This window comes from Aspergillus wentii (assembly GCF_001890725.1).
Source record: "Aspergillus wentii DTO 134E9 unplaced genomic scaffold ASPWEscaffold_4, whole genome shotgun sequence".
In the NCBI taxonomy this organism is placed as follows: domain Eukaryota; kingdom Fungi; phylum Ascomycota; class Eurotiomycetes; order Eurotiales; family Aspergillaceae; genus Aspergillus; species Aspergillus wentii.
In genome coordinates, this window is record NW_024467835.1 from 3,408,467 (window position 1) to 3,429,027 (window position 20,561).

At 46.1% G+C, this 20,561-nt stretch overlaps 12 protein-coding genes across 12 annotated transcripts; 5 read left to right on the forward strand and 7 right to left on the reverse strand.

The window, feature by feature from the left end:
• Window positions 1–427: 427 nt before the first annotated feature.
• ASPWEDRAFT_60083 (alpha-mannosyltransferase) lies at window positions 428–2,110 on the forward strand (the record flags this gene model as incomplete). The annotated part of the gene is made up of 2 exons (XM_040838496.1): window positions 428–676; window positions 794–2,110. Exons 1-2 carry the CDS (start codon window positions 641–643, stop codon window positions 2,108–2,110), a joined length of 1,353 nt encoding a protein of 450 aa, XP_040689617.1. The 5' UTR covers window positions 428–640.
• Window positions 2,111–2,225: 115 nt separating this feature from the next.
• ASPWEDRAFT_28536 (2EXR domain-containing protein) lies at window positions 2,226–3,056 on the reverse strand (the record flags this gene model as incomplete). The annotated part of the gene is made up of 1 exon (XM_040833148.1): window positions 2,226–3,056. One exon carries the CDS (start codon window positions 3,054–3,056, stop codon window positions 2,226–2,228), a length of 831 nt encoding a protein of 276 aa, XP_040689618.1.
• A 418-nt stretch (window positions 3,057–3,474) lies between these two features.
• On the reverse strand, window positions 3,475–5,428 carry ASPWEDRAFT_172728 (uncharacterized protein; the record flags this gene model as incomplete). The annotated part of the gene is made up of 7 exons (XM_040830965.1): window positions 3,475–3,930; window positions 3,984–4,191; window positions 4,240–4,430; window positions 4,482–4,759; window positions 4,815–5,081; window positions 5,134–5,208; window positions 5,263–5,428. 7 exons carry the CDS (start codon window positions 5,426–5,428, stop codon window positions 3,475–3,477), a joined length of 1,641 nt encoding a protein of 546 aa, XP_040689619.1.
• A 780-nt stretch (window positions 5,429–6,208) lies between these two features.
• ASPWEDRAFT_134472 (zinc-dependent alcohol dehydrogenase family protein) lies at window positions 6,209–7,547 on the reverse strand (the record flags this gene model as incomplete). Its single annotated transcript, XM_040829320.1, has 4 exons — window positions 6,209–6,374; window positions 6,433–6,876; window positions 6,934–7,323; window positions 7,401–7,547. 4 exons carry the CDS (start codon window positions 7,545–7,547, stop codon window positions 6,330–6,332), a joined length of 1,026 nt encoding a protein of 341 aa, XP_040689620.1. The 3' UTR covers window positions 6,209–6,329.
• Window positions 7,548–8,209: 662 nt separating this feature from the next.
• Window positions 8,210–9,373, forward strand: ASPWEDRAFT_172730 (uncharacterized protein; the record flags this gene model as incomplete). Its single annotated transcript, XM_040830966.1, has 6 exons — window positions 8,210–8,239; window positions 8,315–8,386; window positions 8,437–8,630; window positions 8,692–9,050; window positions 9,118–9,279; window positions 9,336–9,373. The coding sequence occupies 6 exons, from the start codon at window positions 8,210–8,212 to the stop codon at window positions 9,371–9,373; spliced, it is 855 nt and encodes a 284-aa protein (XP_040689621.1).
• A 180-nt stretch (window positions 9,374–9,553) lies between these two features.
• Window positions 9,554–10,174, forward strand: ASPWEDRAFT_28540 (uncharacterized protein; the record flags this gene model as incomplete). Its single annotated transcript, XM_040833149.1, has 2 exons — window positions 9,554–9,732; window positions 9,778–10,174. 2 exons carry the CDS (start codon window positions 9,554–9,556, stop codon window positions 10,172–10,174), a joined length of 576 nt encoding a protein of 191 aa, XP_040689622.1.
• Window positions 10,175–10,273: 99 nt separating this feature from the next.
• On the reverse strand, window positions 10,274–12,144 carry ASPWEDRAFT_41169 (uncharacterized protein). The gene is made up of 5 exons (XM_040835491.1): window positions 11,913–12,144; window positions 11,805–11,853; window positions 11,603–11,734; window positions 11,252–11,554; window positions 10,274–11,188 (listed from the first exon to the last, which is right to left on the reverse strand). Exons 1-5 carry the CDS (start codon window positions 12,129–12,131, stop codon window positions 10,473–10,475), a joined length of 1,419 nt encoding a protein of 472 aa, XP_040689623.1. The 5' UTR covers window positions 12,132–12,144; the 3' UTR covers window positions 10,274–10,472.
• Window positions 12,145–12,353: 209 nt separating this feature from the next.
• Window positions 12,354–13,044, forward strand: ASPWEDRAFT_51859 (uncharacterized protein; the record flags this gene model as incomplete). Its single annotated transcript, XM_040837665.1, has 2 exons — window positions 12,354–12,398; window positions 12,451–13,044. The coding sequence occupies 2 exons, from the start codon at window positions 12,354–12,356 to the stop codon at window positions 13,042–13,044; spliced, it is 639 nt and encodes a 212-aa protein (XP_040689624.1).
• A 722-nt stretch (window positions 13,045–13,766) lies between these two features.
• Window positions 13,767–14,814, reverse strand: ASPWEDRAFT_109901 (NmrA/HSCARG family protein; the record flags this gene model as incomplete). Its single annotated transcript, XM_040828125.1, has 3 exons — window positions 13,767–14,095; window positions 14,163–14,574; window positions 14,632–14,814. The coding sequence occupies 3 exons, from the start codon at window positions 14,812–14,814 to the stop codon at window positions 13,767–13,769; spliced, it is 924 nt and encodes a 307-aa protein (XP_040689625.1).
• Window positions 14,815–16,046: 1,232 nt separating this feature from the next.
• Window positions 16,047–16,960, reverse strand: ASPWEDRAFT_41173 (uncharacterized protein). Its single transcript, XM_040835492.1, has one exon. The coding sequence runs from the start codon at window positions 16,828–16,830 to the stop codon at window positions 16,246–16,248; it is 585 nt and encodes a 194-aa protein (XP_040689626.1). The 5' UTR covers window positions 16,831–16,960; the 3' UTR covers window positions 16,047–16,245.
• A 1,097-nt stretch (window positions 16,961–18,057) lies between these two features.
• On the forward strand, window positions 18,058–18,384 carry ASPWEDRAFT_28545 (uncharacterized protein; the record flags this gene model as incomplete). The annotated part of the gene is made up of 1 exon (XM_040833150.1): window positions 18,058–18,384. The coding sequence occupies one exon, from the start codon at window positions 18,058–18,060 to the stop codon at window positions 18,382–18,384; it is 327 nt and encodes a 108-aa protein (XP_040689627.1).
• A 418-nt stretch (window positions 18,385–18,802) lies between these two features.
• ASPWEDRAFT_111675 (hemerythrin domain-containing protein) lies at window positions 18,803–19,475 on the reverse strand (the record flags this gene model as incomplete). Its single annotated transcript, XM_040828260.1, has 2 exons — window positions 18,803–19,111; window positions 19,170–19,475. 2 exons carry the CDS (start codon window positions 19,473–19,475, stop codon window positions 18,803–18,805), a joined length of 615 nt encoding a protein of 204 aa, XP_040689628.1.
• Between the last annotated feature and the right edge of the window lie 1,086 nt (window positions 19,476–20,561).

The window sequence follows — 20,561 nt, forward strand, 5'->3', positions numbered from 1 at the left end:
GGCGTAGCTTACCGCTGGGAAGTTTTGATGCATATATCTAAGACTTGACATTTGATTGCTATTTGCAGAACATATCGCACAGCCCGGTTTATATAAACAATGGTTCATGGGTTGAATGGATCAGCATCTCTTTGTGCCCTATATTTGTAGCAGTTGTGGGTCTTTACAATTCGATTTGAACGTAGCCATTCAGATTGCAGTACAGCCTCGGAGTGGATCTGCCAACGATCCGTCTGACTCCGAACAGATGAACAAAGAGCAGTTCCGATGCCGATCTTCATTTCGGACACTGCGCCGAGGCAAGGCTGACGGCTGGAATTGGAAAAGAATCACGTTGATCGTGTGCTTTCTCCACTGTTCCATCGAGCCTCTGCGGCGATGATCGCTTCCATTTTGAATGTCAACGACATGATCCAGCGGTATCCTGGCAATGCCCACTGTCCAGTGGTGACAGTTTGGGGGCCAAAAAAATCGCCAACGTTTTCGTTAACTATTTATAGCTTAGCTGTCATATTCTGTCACCTGAACATAATGTGGGTTGTTTCTTTGTTCCTCTTTTCGAACAGCTTTCTCAGTGTTGATGTCGAGAATACCACTCCCCAGTTGATTCCCTAGCCTCTGTCCACGTGTTAGTGCCAACATGTGGAGTGTTAGAAGTCATCCTCAGACCAAAAGGGTAATGGCTAAAATACTCCCAGCCATCATTCTCATCCTGGCTGTCATCTATCTCTACCACTGGTATGGAGATTTGGTTTTCAACCCCACCATCCGCCTGCCACTACCTCAACGCCAGGAGCAGCTCAGGCTTCAACTATCTTCTCTGCTCCACGACCACAAACCCAACTGTGCGGCTATTCAACTAGATGGCGATGCCGGTGGCGCGTATTACAACGCTTCGGACGAAGGAGAGCGACTGAATTGTGTCAAGAACGTCGATGAAATCTTCCCCCCGATGCAAGCCGCACACGATGGCTTTTTGCGCGCCATCCAAGACCAAAAGGTCCAACTACCTTATCTCCCTCAAACAGCAGGGATCGTGTCGTCCGCTGGTGGTACATATCTTCCCAACTTCATCGTCACTCTACGACTCATTCGAAGACGGGGTTCGAATCTCCCCGTAGAGGTGTTTATGAAGGACTGGGAAGAATACGAAGCGTACATTTGCGAAGTGGTGCTGCCGCCAATGAATGCGAAGTGTCTCATTCTTTCGGAGATGCTGTCTGGCTTAAACAAAATGGAACACTATCAGATTAAATCATTCGCTATCTTGTTTTCCTCGTTCGAGTCTGTCATCTGGCTGGATTCGGATAATATTCCCCTGCATGATCCGGGCATCTTGTTAAACTCGGAGCCGTTCACATCCACGGGCCTAGTCACTTGGCCGGACTTTTGGGCCAGCACCACTGCCCCTATCTACTATAACATCTCCCGACAACCAGAGCCATCGTTGAGTGCTCGAGCATGCTCTGAAGCAGGGGTGATTCTCGTGTCTAAACAAAGCCATGCCAGTATGCTGCTGCTGTCAGCGTATTATAACTACTATGGACCGGACTACTATTACCCGCTCCTAAGCCAGGGTGGGTATGGCCAGGGTGATAAAGATACATTCATTCCTGCTGCAGCTGCCATGAATAAAACATTCTACACCGTGAGCGAACCGGTGGTATTTCTGGGGCATACCCTACCACATTCAGAAGACGTGCATCCCGCCGCCATGCTCCAGTCTGATCCTATAGAAGACTTCCAGTTGACCAGCGAAGGGAAATGGCGAGTAAAGGACCCATCCGTGGCTAAACCCGTGCGTGCATTCTTCATTCACACCATGGCCATGAAGTTCAACCCTGCAGATGGTCTCATGGGTGAGAAATCCCATGATTGGCACGGCAATCCATCAAGAGCATATACTGCTTCTGCAGAAGCCTTGCAGCGCTTTGGATATGATGCCGAGAGAGACATATGGGAAGAAACCCTGGCGATGACTTGTGATCTGGAACATGTGTTTTATACATGGAGGTCCAAATCTGGGGTCTGTGCAGAGGTCAGGGCATATTGGAATGCTGTTTATGAGAATCCATCTAAAGAGGAAACCTATAAATTTACACAAGACTAAATCTATCCTATTTCAAATTCATGGTCCATCCAGTAAGCAGAGTTCAGTCTTCCATCATTCACCTAGAACGCATCCAGCCCAGACTCTAACAACTATTCTTTCAACAATTTAATTTTCATTTCCTCGTAACAGAGACAAACCGGACTTCCATGCCGTGGTTGTAGGTTGCAAGAGTTTCACCTAGCCTATTGCTGGCCCTCTCTATCAATTTTAATCGGGCTTCGTCGACGGCATGCTCGCTATTCCCCCAGTCAAAGGCACCACGGGTGTGATTCCAGAATAATGCCCCTCCCTTTGTGCTCTCAATTTCCCACCGCCGCTGGACCTTTGTGTTATCATCAGTCTGTAAACCAGGCTGATCATTGACGACAACAAACACCGTTTCGAGAGTCCAGTAATCAGGATCCAAAATTTCAGCTAGTTGGGCTTGCACATCCTGAAGCAACGCCTCGGGTACAGCAATGCGCGTAAAGTACGGACCGGGATTTTTGACATTTTTGCCCAAAAGATCAGGCTCCTCCATTCGATCGATAGGCTCTATTAGAAATGGGATATATTTATCACGTGGGACATAGAGCGTATCCTGCCTTGGGTCAAACTGGCGCCAAAATCGAATCGACTGTGTTTCTTTATCAAGGTGCATTCTAAGACCTTGTTCCTGAATCCAGGCCAATGCCAACCCACGAGCCTCGCGGTTGACAAAGAAGAGCGGAACTTCAATCTCAACATCGCCCAGTCGCTCGTGACGAAACTCGAAAGCCAAATTCAGCTCATCGTTCTCTGGATCAAATTCCTCGTCAGCTTCTGTTAGACGTCGAGGGCACCAACACCCCGTTTTATAGTAGTATAGCGCCTGTCCAATTTCATCAGGCAGGGCATCTTGCCATATCTGGTTGCGGAGTTCTGCAGGAAGGTTTGGGAAGAGAGGAAATGTAGCTGCTGCCATGATTTTTGGGTTGTTGGGCGTATGCGGGAAGAGTGAGAGAGATCGGGGACGTCTCAAGGCTTGGATCTGCGGGAGGCTGGGCATCAGCACTACTGCGTCGCCCCCGCCCTAATGCAGGTGTATCAATGGCAGTTAGGACCTTAGTCAGCGCATGTCCTGGTCGATAACCGGGGGCATAAATGGATGTCCTAGAACTGTCAGTTTAGAATAAATGATAGAACATGGTGATTGAGTTCGAAAGCCTCTTTCTTCGACCGGCGACAATTCCAAAGGAAAAGGACATCGAGTTGGACGCGGAAATCCTAAAGATTCTCGCAGACAAGGTGTGGCGTGCACAGGAATTTTACTCGTAGCTTTGAATTAGCAGTTATTATCTATTCTACTGTGATCGTCCTCTTCTTCATATGCAAGCCTTTTCTCAAGCCAATAGCTCAGCCCTGGTCTCCCCTGCAGGCATCTCATTCAATTCACGCTCATGCGTCGGAAGTTCGGGCTTTGGAACTTCTCTGGCAGATATTTCATTGACTTCCACCCCCTTGGTGGGAAGTTCTGGCTTGTTCCATCTTTCATCCTCGTCTTGTTTGCCGTACGACGGGTTCTGCGGCTGTCTGCGCCTGCGGATGAAGAATCCCAGCGCCACGATAATGGCTGCGCCGACAACACCTCCGACGACTCCGCCTACGATGGCTCCGGTCTGAGAAGATTTACTTTGGTTTGATCCTGACGATGACGAGGCTGTGTCGGTTGTGGATGAGTTGGTGCTGCTCTTGATGAATATGTCCTTCAGCCCGTCTGCTGCCCAGGTGGATGGATACGAGGATTTCTCTATATCGTCTTTCGTTGAGGAGGGGATGCTGTACCCTGATAGTCCTGGCTGTGGAGTTTGTGAGTGACTATAGATCAATGGAGTTGGTTGCAAAAGCATACATTGAAGGATGTCCGTGTCACCTCTGACTGAGCGTCGTAGATAAAGGCCGGCATTGTGTAGCATCCTGCGCCTTGACCATTGGCCAGTGCCAATCGTCCACCAACTCCGAATATTTGTCGACCGTACGCTTGGCAAGTGAGCGACATCCTGCCCTTATCAAGACCGCCTGCTTGGTACCATTTAAATGACGGAATGGACAGGTATGATCTGCGGGAATGTGAGCACTGATCAAGGGGTAAGAAGGATTGAACCCACACTTCTGTAATCAGCTTTTCTGATTCCCAGTCATATCCTCCCACGACATATATTTGATAGGATGACGACGAGGGATCTTGGTGAACAGTCGCGCAGAACTCGCTTCTTCGTTCTGCGGTTGTTCCTGTCGTTGTTTGGTTGTACCATTTGTTTTCGGCAATGTCATACACTTGTACATGGTCCCAGGTATTCTGCAGCCCTTCATTAGCCCTGTTTCTTTCATCATGTATTGTTAAACCCACCGGGGTGAGAGTGGCATTTATTCCATTGGCTATAGATGGCGTCTCACCACCCATGAATACCAATATACCCGATTTCCCCGCGGGGATGTAAACCAACCCTCCGTTCTGCACCGGCGCAAACGGAGCGTCGAGCTGACCGAGCTCTCCAGTCGTGGTGTTAAACTGCAGCATATTGGGTGAATAATCCCTTGTAGAATCGGTTATAGCGGGGGTAGTTGAACTGTCCGAATATCCGCCAACCCAAAACGCGCTTTGAACATCACGCGCATCAACAGAAGCTATAATTTTCGTCATCAGCATGAGAACATTGCGCATTCACCAGCGTGTAGTCACCTCCTGCCTGATAACGAGTTGGCTTGATGCTTGTTTGTTGCAATTTCCATGATTCGGTAGCGGGATTATATGTCCATAGGCCATTGTCCTCCGATACATCGCCCGCGCCCCGTCCTCCGTATGAATAAAGGGTGGTGTTGTCTTGGTTCGCCCACAGCGCTTGGTCTTTCAACTCGGGAACGGAAGGGTCGATGATACTCATTTTGTAGTTTGAACCGTCATTCAAGTCCAGCTGTTTGGACAAGTCAAGCTCAACCAGGTAGTTGTCTAAACCCCGCATCAGTCACTGATATCCCACTCAAAAGACAAAAGTGCTTACGGGACGCATTTCCATCGCCTGGTAATAGTCCACCGTCGAGGTCGTTCATAAAAAGAGTCTCGTTGGCGATGAGAGCTGCATGATCAGCGATGGAACTTGACATTTATCGCTGGAGACTTCGCGACCAACCAGCAAATTTCCAACTGCGACAGAATCCATCGGAAAGGTCGCTCACTACCGCTGATGATCGCCTGTTTGCATGCTTGCTCTCTGCAACTGAGAAACTGCTAGAGAGGAGCAGAATGAGCAACTCCAGACCCCTCATCTTCAAGTGACGAAAGATATGTCGCGACATTGAGGACTCAGCGGGCGACCGAAAGAACTTTTAGCAGAGGTTCAAGCTGCCCATGAATTCCTGCCTTTGCCATTTCTGTCAACACAGGGTCCAGTGGAGATTGTGGCCCGATGGGGCTAGTTCACCTAGTTGGCGCCGGAGATGGGGCCGTGTGGCCAATCAGCATACAGCTCGAATGCGGCGCAGGAGGTTGTCACTCAAGCTAAATTTTGCCAGCCAATGATGTCCTGCGATAATGCAGATCAAGGCTATGGCTGCTGGCACGGCGCGTAGCGACGGTTTGCCAGCATTTTAGACTGCCCTGGATTTGAATATCCCAATCTTGGGCGAGTAATGCTGTGCAAGGCTGAACCTCGGTTATGAGTCCAACCGGGATTCAGACTTTCGGTCAGACAATGGGTTCATTGTGAAATGGTCTGGAGGCTATATAGTCTGAATCAAAAACCATCGGACGAATATTATGCCCCAAAAGTATCCTCAGAATGTCCAATATGAGATAGGAGTAAAGACAGAGAAGGAACATGGCACACCAGTCTTACTGCGAAATCCACCAGATGAGCATGTTGAAATGGGCAATTAACTTCCGGTTTTATAACATTTCTATATTTCCTCATTTATCTTTGTCCTTGCACTTCCAGAAATGGAAGTAGTGTGATTCTCCGTGGGTATCAAGTCCATATTCCTCTGTATAGAGACAGAAATGAACAAATATGTAGATCAATACTTAAGGATTAATACGCAATATATAATATAATTCGACTATAGCATTTCCTGGGGAATAGCTTCACCCGCAAGCACAGATATGGGGTGGAAAGCATGTCACTTAATATATATTTCCAATGGCATGTTCCCTCTGGCAAATACTAGCCTTGTTTCTCGGGTCATTGCCCAAGTTAATAACCTAGTCTATCCGAATAACAACCTTGCCAACGTGTTTTTGAGCTCCCTGGATCGTACAAATTTAGCATTTAATCTGACCAAGCATATAGCTTTTTGTAACTTACCAGGTATTCGAACGCTTCTTTCGCTTGTTCTAATCCAAATACCTGTTTATCAAGAACAGGATGGATATCATTTGCTTCAAATGCTTGCACCATATCCTGAAGCATCGCACGGCTGCCAACGTATAGACCTCTGACAATGCAGACATGGCTTAAAACTTCCAGAAGTCCTGGTTGGGGCTTGTCGCTCCCACCAAGAAAGCCAATCAAGTTGATAATTCCCTCCATCTTAATACATCCCAAGCTCTGCTCAAGTGTATCTGTGCCTCCGATATCCAGGATATAGTCAACCCCAGCTTGGTTCGGGGTAAGTTCGCGGGCAACATCCCCCCAATTTGGTTGGGAACGGTAATTAATCACATGGTCAGCGCCGAGCTGCTTCAATTTTGAAGCCTTTTCCTGTGAGGAAGTGGTAGCGATGACAGTCGCGCCTGCCGCCTTGGCTAGCTACATCGTGCTGTTTAGCGACGAATGATCATCAGCATGGCGTTGGGGATGATATACCTGGAGCCCGAAAACACTGACACCCCCAGTTCCCTGGACCAGCACCCACTGTCCTGGTTTGATGGGCTTGAGCCCATACAACGCATTCCAGCTGGTAAGTGCCGCGCCTGGCAGGGTACTGCTCTCCAAAGGATCAAGATTCCGGGGGGCTTTAACAAGTCCAGACTCGTCGTAAACACCATATTGACGAAGGACCCCGTCAATCGTACCACCGACGCCCGTCAATGCAGCATAAAGACTGATATCACCGTACTGATGACCCTGGTTGAATACAGTTATCACTGTATCGCCTTCCTTGAATTCTTTGACACTCGAGCCGACTTTGACAACTACACTTGCACCATCGGAAACCGGTACAATGGGGTATCTGTGGGCAAAGGGGAACGTTCCCTTCAAAATCCAGGTTAGTTGGCTTTTAGAGGAAGAAAGAAGAAGATAAGAAAGGGGTCAGATAGTTGTCGTTTTACCTTGGCGATAGCACAGTCACGGTAATTCAAAGCTGCCGCTTCGAATTTGACCAAGACATCATGAGGCCCAGCCCGAGGCAGAGGAGCTTCTATTAAGCTCATACCGGCCATATCCTTGTCCGGATGACTAATTGTCCATTGCTTCATTGTGGTAGGCTGTTTGTCCATCATTGCAAGTGAAGATGATATCGACAGTCCAGAAATTTCTTTTGGGCAGACGAGTTAAAATTATGGAATATCCTGTTCTCATTTATGCAATATATAAGTATGGCATTGAGATATAGTACAGTATTAGAGTTACCTCGAGGCCGAATGATGATCTCACCTGAACCAATGGATAGTCCCCGTTGTCCCAGCCCTTCGGGTTGACTTAAAGTTTGATGGATGATGTAATACAACACCGTAGATCAAACGCCTAATCTGGGTATGTTTGAGTAATAAGCATATTCTCGGCCGTAGATCATTTACATGTAGTTAGTAATATAATGATTATTATGTCATAGCTCTACGGCTACTTGAAGGGAGCTGAATAACATGACTGTTGTCTATGTATGTCCCAGGCACCTTTGATAAGACACTTTGCTTTACACTGTAATGAAGTGGTGTTAAACCCCCCGCTGGAAGCTGCGTGGTTGAACCCAGGTGTCCGGATACACGGGCTCCGAGGGTCTTTGTATAGCAGGACAGACTACTGATTCTGAATATTTCTCTGGAGGAAATAGTATAAATCAACAGGATTTCACAGGGAGTCTTTATAGGGTCTTTATATTCAATCACGGGTTATTTGGTATATCCTGCTTTTATCAACAATGGTTCGCATTGCAGTGGCTGGGGTCACTGTATATGAGTTCTGGCCTCAAGATATACAATGGTCTGGATTGCTGTTATTGTTAACCCAATGAGCTGTTGGCCAGGAAGTGATTGATGCGTTGGTCGGGTTCCAGAAGCATGAAACAGTTGTTTTCACTCGCTCACCTCGTCTTGCAGTTATGCTGTCCCACTACCTTTCTTAAATTTTATACTGACAGTTTACCAGCAATCTGTTGACCATATGAAGCCTGGTGGTACCTTTACTTATGTTGAATATCACGAAAAGGCGAGTCTTGTAAAAAGCCTGGAAGCCGTGCACACTGTGCTTTGCTTCATATCCAGTTTCGATCTGCAGACAAGATTAACCGATGCCTGTATAGAAGCTGGTGTCAAACTTTTTGCGCCAAATGAATGGGCTGCGTGAGACCATCCAATCCATGTCCTCCTTCTCATACTAACAGTCCATTAGGTGAAGCAATAGTGGACTTTTTACATTCCGCGAAAAGGACCGTGTTCATCAATATCTGCAAGAGGTCAACAGAGAGAAAATGGTGTTCGAGTATTGTCTCTTCCAACCCGGAAACTTTTTGAATTATCTCAGCTACCCCATTCTGTCAACGACATATAGCCTAATCCTTACCAACCAATGGGACATAAAGAATCACCGTGCTATAGTGTCTGCCGATGGTGATTATCAGATCATTTTGAGCACGGTACAAGATATGGCCAAGGTTGTCGCTGAAGCTATTGAGTATCAAGGCACTTTACTAGAGATTGGGGGCATTACTGGGTCATTGATTTCTAATTTTGAACTTATTAAACTCGCAGAGACTATCCGAGGTCAGTCGTACATTATCAATTGGCACAATCTCACTTCTATCATTGACACTTTTATCAGGTCCTTAAGAAATCGAAACGGTGTCGAGGGAGAACCTCGAAGCCGGGAAGCTAGGAACGTCTTGGATTCTAATACTTCCCAAGCACCCCAACATGCAAGTGAACATGGACTGGGGGTCATTCTCTGAATATTTTCTTGCTGAGATTGTTTTCGGAGGCCTCAAAGGGGCGCGTGGGCGGTGTCGGATGAGTGGAATCAACTTCTTCGTCTGAAGCTGACGACTGTAGAGGATTTTCTCCAGAAGTTCTGGAAGGAACAGCCGTGATGATTCCCAAGCTGATGTTATCATTAGATGTCTGTCTACTCCGTTTCGTCTAGCGGTATTTTTTGGTCGCCAGCTGATATAAGCAGCCAACACAGCTATCCTCCATCTCATTAGCATCCCACAAAACCACCATCATATCATCATCTCTATCTTCATCTCCATAATTTCAGGTTTCCCATCATGGATGAATACCAGCCAAAAGTTCGAGAATGGGCGGATCAAGGTCTCCTGACCCCAGACGCGATCTTGAACAGTCCAAGCGCCAATATCAAACACTTTGGCCTCTTGAACAGTGATTGCCAACAACGATTACACAAAACCTTTGATTCTTTCTGTGAGAAGGAACAAAATGGCGCCAGGTATCTATCCCCAATCGGCTATCACTTCCTTTCTCCAAAATACAGGCTTTCTTCCCAATTCAACGTCGAAGAAGCAGCCATTCTCCTCCACCACAGTCTCCTTTATCTAACTCGAGCCCCATCCCACCAACCCAGAGAGGAATCATCATTAACCGAGGATGATCTTCTTCGGGTCCTCGTGCGGGTAGAATATGACCGGTCGCGGCTACTCTATGAGGAGAGTGAAGACTATCGAACCAGAACACCAGCAGACACTCGCAGAATCATTTTACAGAGCCTTCCCAACAGAGTTACGAGCCAGGATATCGACCCAGACAAAGCTATAAATGAAGCCGAACACAACGCCTTTGACTTTCCTTCTTATTACGCCCATCGGACGGAATTCGCCGTGACGAATTACGATGATGATGGAGATGAAATGTTCCATGTGGATTGGTCATGAATACAGATTTAAAGCACGCAGTATTTTATCATTCGGCTTCCGGGTAGAAGTAATTGGAGCATAAGACCACATGGAGTGGTGATTGGCAGGAAGAGATGGATGTTGAGGAAATTGAAATTTGGATTGAGTATTGAGGATTACTTTCGTGGACAAGACAGGTCACTTTGCGAGTACTGCTAAATCAAGCATACAAGATGACGAGAATTCCCATGGGCGTTATATTTACATAGCTCTAGTTACAGCGCTTATAACCACCCAGAACTATTTCACTTTAAACTCATCAGAGTAAATATTCATCTCATCCCTGTAGGGCAGCCCCGATATCCTGTCCCACTGTCCTCTCCAGGATCCTTTCCCGGCTCTCCAATACCCGCTGCGCAACATCACTCCACTCCAGCAAACTTCGCTCCTCTCCATCCAGCCCTTTCCAAACTTCGACCTGAGTCAAGCGACCATTTTCCTTCCTTACCTGACCATCCACAATGACAGTGTGCATATCACGCACGCTCGCATGCAGCAGGATCGCAGCCAATGGGCTCTCCTGAGCCGCGCAGAGAAGCGATGGACTGGACGCATCAAAAATGACAATATCAGCCTTCTTCCCCTCGGCCAGGCTTCCGATTTGGCTCTCCATATTGATGGCCTTTGCACCCTGTATCGTGCCGAGATTAAAAGCTTCCTCCAACTTGACATGGACGCTGGGATATTGCCCGTTCTGGAGAGCCATCGCATTATCTGTGGCGCGAGTGTGTTGAAGGGCAAGGCGCATTTGTGTGAGGATGTCGGAAGAGTTGTTTGAATGGCAGTCTACTCCAACACAGGTGTGGGACTTTACATCTGGACGAAAGGCAACTGTGTCTCCGAGGCCCATTTGCATTTCTGTTTCTGGGGTGCTACAGATGAACATGTCATTCTGCGTCATCGTTTTGGCGTCGCACTCTGAGATGCCGTTGCCGTGTGATACAAGGACGTTTGATGCGAGGAGGTTATTTTCGGAGAGGATTTGAACGACGTCTTATATATATACGCATCAGATCTGACATTTCCAGGGTGAAGAAAACTGTTATGAAGTCTTACTTGGCATAAAATGAGCGGCGTAATGCGTGGTGACCAGCTGGATGCCCAACTCTGCCGACTTGTTCCACAAGCCAACAACAATATCATGCGGGATACTAAAGTCAAGCGCAAGGCCAAGATTGACACGCCCGTTGCCGAATGGAGCCGCCTTGACAAGTGTTGCCAGGGTTGGTAACCACCAGTCAGGGAGGACGTTCTCATCATATTTGACTGTTGAGGACCACTCTTTGATGCGGCGGATGAGGCTGTAGCAGAAGAATGTCCGGATCCCCGAAGATACAGATGCCCGGATCCCTTCCTCGGCTGGCGCATGTCAGTAGCCATATGGAACAACACACGATGGAACCTCACCGTGGTCTGGAGAGTATGTCATATGCGCATGGTCTACGACAGTTGTAACACCGCTATCAATGCTCTCCAGACAGCCAGTCAGTTGGCCCCAGAATACATCTTCTGGTAGGTAGTTGTATGATTGGAAATTTCCTTATCCAGCAGTTAGCCGATGATATTATCTCACAGGTGATTCAAAACATCACAGGAAGGATTGGTATACCAGCTGCCATATACTCCATGAACCCTTGGTCACCATGTCTGCCCTTCAACTATAGAATCCGATTCAGTGTCTGCGCCCGACTATACATCTCATATGCAGGAAACATACCTGACTTTGCCATAAATGATGATGCGCATCGATAAAGCCAGGTGAGATTATCTTCGAAGTGCAATCGATTTCCCTACAACCGGAAGTCGACGGCAAAGCCTGGCCAATCTGGCCAATGGCATTCCCTTCAATAAGCAAATCATGCTCTTTTAGCCATTTGACCTTGTCCCCTTCATGGACTAGAATGGTTCCGTTTCTGAGCAGGATTCGAGAAGCCATTTTCCAATCTTTCCTTATGTTATATTTGCCCCGCTTTTGTCACTCAACCTCTGTTGTTTTTGTTTTGTTAGTGATGACTCATCAGTGCCCAGGATGGCAGGTATAACGAGGATGCTCATCCCACCTCACTGCCTGTTTCGTTTCATGCTTCAACAACACTGCCTTGAAATAAATCCTCCACATCAATCTCTATCAACTTTTTCCCTATCAATAACATCCATCATGTCACAAATTATGACATTTTTCACTGCCAACTTACCAGCAAGCGTATGATAATTAGACACCCAGATTCGTTGGATACGCTAATCCCTTACTCTAGCTGTTTAATCAATTATTCCATGAGAGTCAACAGGCCCAAGATGCTGTTCCATTCTTAACCCTTATACGCACCCCTGATCAACAAGAGGTTGATGAATGGGGAACTACAGCACCAATCCAGGACTTTGAAACTGGGTTCCTGGGTAATACAGATAATGAGCTTCTCCATTACTTCCGCCGATTTTTTCAGGAAAGACACCCATACTCACAGGGAAATATGGAAGAACACTGGATGGCAATGCTAGATGAACGGTCTGCTACCCAGTCTACACTGGCAATGCACTATGGGATGAAAAAATCCAGCTGGGATGAACTTTATGGAGATATACCTGATATGGAGATCCCAGTAAATGGGAAGGTTTGTGATGATGGTTATATCTGGTTTAAATGGAGGGTTCCATTCAAGTATTCTTTCGTGTTCTTTATTACAATTGAGCATAGTGATGAGGAAGTCCAGCAACTGTTCTGCCGGCCAGAATACCTAGGACCTGATTGGCTTGTTGATTATGAGACTTGTTACAAGATCATCCGCCGGGAAATCCGCGATCCTCTAGGTATGGTGGGAGGAGCATGGGAGGAGCCATCAGATGCATGACTTGAGCAGAGCAGTGAGAATTTCCTGGCAATCCGTCAAGGTTGAACCAACTTATGTTATGAAGCCAAGATCTTTCGTTGAAATGATTTCAAACCCCTTTCAATATCCAAATCTCCAATCGACAACTCTTCTTTCTTGCCTTCAGCCGCCGTACGCCTATGATGCCTTCTCGTTTGCCTGACGCGTCTGAGCGGGGAACTCGCGATTTTGGGAGTAAAACTGAAGTTCCAATTAGTTGGTTTTGTCTATTTTCGACAGTGGCATTTGCCATGAGAGAACTGGGATTGGGCAATGTCAGTGCTCGGAGTGGGTAATCCGTCGACGACCGTTTATTGGTTGGATAGATAAAGCGGGGGTGGCTCCCGTCCTTTGTTCCATCGTACCCCACTGTTAGATGAGTGTAAAATTGTATGGTATCAAGGGTGAGTCCATATGAGCTATGTGGCCCATATTTAAATATGTTACTGGGTTCATGTAGACTAGAGGATATATCCATGACAGAATAGGTCTGACGAGAACGCAGCTTCACTCTGGTAAATTAGCTAGCCCATAGAAGTAAATATAGTGTCACATGGACAAACCCAGATGATACCTATATCCTACGGACAACTCAGCTCAATGAGATCTAAAGCCTCAAATATAGCACTGTCAAATTGGTTATTTGCATATGGAAATAAAGAGCCACTTGACGGATGATCAAAAACTGCGGTTTTCACAACTATTCAAGGAAATTTGTCCTGGTTGCGAGTCACGAATTCCCTCCACTGCGTAGGCTTCTCATCCAAGAGTTTGTGGGAATCAGCCAAGGGCTCTCCGGCGTAATAGCCCACGTCTCCCAGAAGTAGGATATTCTCCAGCATCTCCTGCGCCACGGCCGCCGGCAGGAAAGACTTAAACATGTCAGCGGGGATGGTGATCGCCTGCGCCTTTTTGCCGGTGGCTGCACGGAACTCGTCTACGATTCTTTGCGGGGTGTAGTAGTCCGTTGCGGCCAGAATGCGCTGGTTGAGTGTAGTTGGATAATGTTTGATGGCGGCCTTGACGAACTTGCCTGTTTCAGTCACGGTGGGATTAGTATCAAGTGTGCAAGACATCGCCAGACGAAAAGGACCACAAACCAGTATCCTCGGCCACATCAAAGAGAGGAACCTGGGCCGTTTGCATATCAACAGGCCAGGCCAGGCTGTAAGTATCATCCTGTTTATTGAAGAACTGGAAGAAATTGCTCATGAAGAGACCGGCGAGGACAAAGCTGGCAGGGACACCACTCGCCCGGATGTACGCCTCGACCTCGGCCTTGCCGTCAAAGTGCGTCACGTTGGGCAATCGCCCATTGGTGATCTCGGTCACATTGCGCAGCGAGGAGAAGATCAGATGCTTGACCCCGGCCTCCTTGCAGGCATCGGTCACGGCCTTTCCCTGGGCCACTTCAGTCTCTCGACTCATGCTCTCCCAGAAATTGGTGACTAAGAACACTGTGTGGGCGCCAGTAACAGCAGGTAGAGCCTGATTGAAGGAAGAGATATCGCCCTGGAAAGCGCATCAGTGTCATGGACAAACAATGTTTTGAAGATATGGCATTCATACCGCGACCATCTCCACCCCCTGGGCTGCCAAGCTTTGAGCAGCGGCCTTTGAGGGATCGCGGGTGACTCCACGGATCTTCCATTGCTTTGAAAGAAGGGGGTCGGCAAGAATGGTTTTAATCACGGAGCCACCCTGGTTGCCAGTGGCGCCGAACACAGTCAGGGTTTTGGAAGCCTGCGACATTTTTTCAATGATTGACGGGTGCAGAGAACACAGAAAATTGATGTAGTTGAAAATCTGGAAACAGAGACTACGCTGGATTTCATTTCCTTAAATACTTTCTATTACTCCATTGAACGCCCATGTCGATCGACGCAATACAGTAGTCCGAGTTACAAATCCGGCCTCTGGAAAGGCCGAGATGATTAACAGCATGACGTCAATCATGGTAATTGAGAATTTCTGCCGTCCAAATACCCAAATTTGCTAATAGAATATACGGGACAATATAGAGGAGGTAGAGGAGAAGGAACCAATTAGGCCCTAGCAGAGCGACTATCTAGAGATTAAATAGTTCAATTCCAAATCAATACCGAATTGCCCATATGAACCTCTTATCACATTATCTCTAGCACATACGACCACAGGGTGTGGAGAACAGGGCTTCCCGTCCGCTCAGCCGTACTTGAGCCACACGCCGGCAGGTTAGTAGTTGGGTGGGTGACCACCAGCGAATCCCTGCTGTTGTATGTTTTTGAAGTTTTTGTATATTTTTTCCTTGGCACAAAATGTGTCTTTCATGTGGAGTATAATCATTTGTGTTTAGAGTGAGCTGGCCAAGCTAAGTAGAGGCTTTGTGCCAAGCCCTTGTACGCGATATTTGGGAATAAAATAACATGAGCCGTATAGATAGTTTATTCAGACTTAATCCCTCCTTTCACCGTCTGTTGGAATTGTCCCATTGAAGAATCCTATACGGAATACACCAGAGACTCCAGAGGTAATACAGCAGAATGAAAGTTTGAAAAAGGAGAAATGAAAACCACTCCACCGTGCCCTGGAGAAAATGGTAGTAGAATGTTAAAGCATAGAGAAACATTTATAAGTATTATCTTCAGCTTTAACACTAACAAGTGAGCACGAAGATTTAGAGAATAAACACTGATCTTTTCCTAGGCAAAAAACTTTATGGGCATTTGAAGGATCATAGAGCGCTTACTACACAGAACTGTGTTGAAAGGATACTAGCCACAGAAACACGACCATCTGAGACCGTCGCAGTATCCTAGCCTATGATACTTTAGATGTAGCTCATCTATTTTCGGTCCGTTTGCAGCAACCGCGACCGATGGTTTTATTCCACGGCTAGATGAAGCTCCAGCAACACTAGACATATGCGATTCTATCCACAGTTTAGCACAGCACAACCATAGGTCCATACGGGAACAGCCTTCAAGTTGGCCAACGATATATCTCACCGGTATAAGTATTCAGAGAGACGCATCAATGCGAGCTATGAGAGATGACACTCGGCTGGATGAAATTAATCAGGATAAACATGGTGGACTTCTGGAGACAAACCACCGAATCAGATATATGTGTCAATTACATTTGCTTTTGAACATGAATGATCCTTCTTCATGTCAGCCAAGCATGAATCAAGGCGCAAAGAAATCAAATCTCAGAATCCACTCTAATAAACTCCCACACCGTTCCATCTTTCTCCTCCGAATCAACCACCAACTCCTTATTATCCACACCCCCAATTTTCATCGGTAAAAATTCATCCCAATGCTTCACTAACAGCACATGACCCCCGCTTGGATGCTCTCTCGCACAGAAACACTCCCAACTATCCTGATGCCTTGCCTTGGCAATGAATCTCCAGTTACGGCGCTTATCGTTGTTGTGTCCTATATAGGTCCCTGAAACCGCGTTCCGGAATCCAAGCCACATACCCTTGTTCTCGGTGCAGATCCAGTGGCCGCCCCAGCCGTCGTGGTAGATGTTGGGATTGCGCTCTTTCTCCTGGGGGTGTAGACCCAGCTCGCCGCCTTTGAGAGCGATGACTAGGTTGGTGTTTGGGTCGCGGATTATGAAAGTTCCGCCAGACCAGGGACAGGAAGTGACTGGTGTGCGTAGGCTGGAATAGGTGGGCAGCTCCAAATCGAGGTTGAGGTCACAGCCAGGGTCGTTGGTGTCTGGGATGCTGGTGTGTGTTGGTGTGTTAAATCCTTCCGTTGAGGCGGTGGATTCCATTTTAATGCTTGTTCTGGTTGTAAAGCAGGTAGGCTCTATTTAGATCATAGTATCACATTAGAATATCGATAACTATCAGGAATAGCAGAGTATCTCTTCTCTCCGATCTGAATGATCGATGATTGATGACGGGGTGGCTTTGTAAGAGCGGGGTAAATAAGCATTCCAACACTAACATAATCCCGAGACTGATCGTCTGCCAATCGCCATCCAGGTCAAATTTTGTTTAGGAGAGATGATAATAATATAGACAATCAAAAGCCAAACAGAATTATAGATTCATGATGACTCAACAAGTTTATCTATATTCATACGACCCCTATAGGACCTCGAATTATAAGAAAAGTGAATGAATCAAAAATGAATACGACAACCATGAAGCCTTCCAATTCCTAATTTCTAGAACAAAACTCTCCGCTACACGCCTCACGTTCATGATCTTGATGGGTTTTCTTAACCTTGGGGCATCTTTTACCAGACGACATTAAATCTAGAAGACAAACGATTCCTACAATCTAGACGCGGGGCTCTTCGGCGGCATGTATGAGGATGTCGACATTGGGTTCACCGCGCCAAGTACTCGAAACATAAACTGGTATAACGAGAACATATCTTTCTCATGCTGAGTAGCTAAGATTGGTATTCAGAACGCTCAGCTAGGGATTATAGACGGTGCTTTCGGTTTCCGTCTGCAGTGAATGGAGGTCACTCATGTCCAGGCGCATTTGAGAAATGAAACTTTTTCGATTACGGCTTTCAAAGCCGGCACTATGGCCAATACGAAATGACTTGAATGCGATCAACGGGGAGTGTAAAATGAAAGAACCCGGGTTCTGCTGAATAGTGTATTATGGCTGTGAGAAATTGAGCCAAGATTTGATTTTGAGCACATTTCGGAACTCTGCCAAATGGTCATTCTTTAATATTCTATTTAATGTAACCATTTTAGACCTGCTGTTGACCTAAAATCATTTGTTTAATTGAGATACTAAATGAAAGATACTGCTGCTTGCCGTTCATAAATTTTATCGAATGACCTTTCTTCTACCTAATACATGATATTATCCATTCATCGCAAATACCTGGATATCTGCACTCGTACATGTCTCTCCATCCTTGTTATAACCCCATACTGAACGCCATTCAGTACCAACGTTGCTACGACAAGCAATGATAAGGGTTTTACCAACGACAGCGAGGACGGACGCGTGTCTACATCTCTGCATTATGTCATTCATCATTCAAACAAATGCTGAATATAGCCATGAAGAGGGCACCATTCTTGGGGACAACAACGTACAAGGCACTTTTACGACATACTATAAAGTAAGACTGTTTGCAAGGGGCGTATTGTTGTCTGATGAGGATGAAATTACTAAACAGAGTTATATCAAGTATGAGGAAGCTGCGCCAGATGAGAAAGACTCCGGAAATGGTGAGAATGCCATCCTGCATGCGATTTCCGACTACGGAATAAATTACTTGGTCAGTGTCACTAAGGATAAGGAATTGGAGAATGAACGATTGACAGAAGGGGCTATGCAGATTCTATAAGAAACGCTCCAAAGGACCAGTCCCTTGTACCCTTAACTGAAGCAGAACCATATCGCCTTGGTATGTAGTGCCAGGATAACCACCAGTCAATGTTCCTTTGTGAATTGGGCCTGTGATAATATGGGTTATGAAGTATCTTCAATGGCAGAACATGGAGCCACCTACATGATTGTATAATTCGCCAGAAACACTTCTATACTGCAATGCAGTAGCGGTTCATGTCGTTGTCCTCAAGTAGATACAATTTGGTCCAAAGAAATACAGAGGCTTTGGCGTAAGACAATACGCAATGCCCGTTTAGCATCAATATGATACTAAATGCGCAGACTAACATCACATTACAGGAAGTGGTGTCATTCATACATAAGACATAATTGATTCAATTTACCTAATTAGCCTAAGACTTAAATTTTTTTCATCATGGAAAGCTCCGAAAAACATCTCGTAAACGATCGATTGGCGCCGCTAGTAGTCCTGCAATGTTTGAAAAGGGTGGCTTGTATATGGCATTCGGATGGCTCCTGGTTGGCGTGAATTTCTTTGTCCGGTTGAATGAAACAGCGATGCTCTCCGATTCAACTGGTTGGATCTTCTCCTCTAGTGCAGCAATGTCCTTTTCCTCAGCCTGGAAATGCTGGCAAAGACTTGACCAAAGTTCTTCCACAGCACCTCGAAATTGGCGATCGTTAGGATTGAGACTTTGAAATGTGTAAAGGTGGCCTCGGATCTATATCAAAGGTTTACTAATTGGCTCAAACAAACTTTTCGACTTAAGGCCATCATACTAATTTGTGTTGGGCACGGTCTCTGTCGACGATATCCTTTCCGACAATCAAATATTTCTCCAAGGCAGGATAAACCACTAACTCCTCACTAATTGAGTGACATGCAACTTCCCAGGTTAGCTGATTCTGCCACTTCACTCTGTGCTCTGCTGTCGTGGAGTCCAAGATTCTGTGGTACGCATCTTCGATCTTGTAGTGATCATACTTGACAGCGTCTGAAATTAAGGTGGCAGGGGCAGTTGAAGCCGAGAAGCGTCGCAAAAATGAAGCGGAATACCGAAAGGTTAAGTTGCTGGATAGACGCATCCTCGGTGATCTATCAACTCTCCAGAATGCGGACATTTGATCAAATCAGTGATTGAACACAATCGTGACCAAATGAAAATTTTTGAGAAGCTCTTGATAGCATATAGCAAGTATAGCCAGAGTTTGTACTTTAATGAGCATAATATTGCATTAGCTTTTAAAACACCCCATAATTGCTAAAGGCTTCCGGGACCCATCTCTATGACATAACAGATATGTGTCCACATGATCTGTGCCAACTTTAATGAATGTCTAAATCAGGCAACCGACGGCATGACTGAGAATCATTTTTTCTAAATACAAAAGAATATATAGAGATTTCTATAAATGCTAAGGCTCCGCATTCATTGGATAAATTTCACTCTAATACTAGTCACTCGTAAAAGTGTAAAGGTTGATCTTACCCTCCTTGAGTATTGACAATCTTTTTAATATGGAATGTACAACTCTTCTTCATTTTACATAACAGCTTTTACTTAATTATGAATGATATTTTACTAGTCATAGTAACAGCAGATCCATTTTATAGCACAGATGTCTCACAAGGCCTTGATAAAATTACAATTTTTTTGGCTATCAAGGTATCCGAAACGGCGAGGCCGAGGACAATGGCAAGTCCGCTGAATTTGAAGGAGACTACTTTAAGATCAAAGAGTAGAAAGACTTCCCTTGTAGTTCTGTGATTGTAGAGAAATATATTGCGTTTTTGATGATGGCAAACTTTCAGTTGTAGTGGATTAAACGCTTTTTTGTCTAGGGGACATGACCCCAATTGTTCAATTATTCCAGTCGAGTTTCTTAAAATGAAGCAACTATCAACTATGAACCCAACATCCCACAGATCTTGCGCTGTGCTGACGTTCTTGTCAGGCTGTGTTGCGGATGTTGCGACACCCTCAGGACCATGCTGGAAGCAACAGGTGGTGACTACACCTCTTGCACTGGCCTAATGTTAAGGTGGTACCATAATAAGCTGGACGGTTCATGAGTGGCTGATTGCCGTGATCGAAGCCGTAGGTGCCAGCCTCATCTGTTCACCAATCCCGACGCCAGACTCAATAGCACAAACACCAACAGTTTCTGTCT

Excerpts from the sequence above, each read along its gene's own strand:
- ASPWEDRAFT_41173 (XM_040835492.1), bottom strand. The coding sequence starts at position 16,830 with ATGGAATCCACCGCCTCAACGGAAGGATTTAACACACCAACACACACC.
- ASPWEDRAFT_41169 (XM_040835491.1), bottom strand. The coding sequence starts at position 12,131 with ATGGCTTCTCGAATCCTGCTCAGAAACGGAACCATTCTAGTCCATGAA. Across the intron at positions 11,854-11,912 it reads ATCATTTATGGCAAAGTCAG|TTGAAGGGCAGACATGGTGA; the intron begins GTATGTTTCCTG and ends CGGATTCTATAG. Across the intron at positions 11,735-11,804 it reads CATGGAGTATATGGCAGCTG|GAAATTTCCAATCATACAAC; the intron begins GTATACCAATCC and ends CTGCTGGATAAG.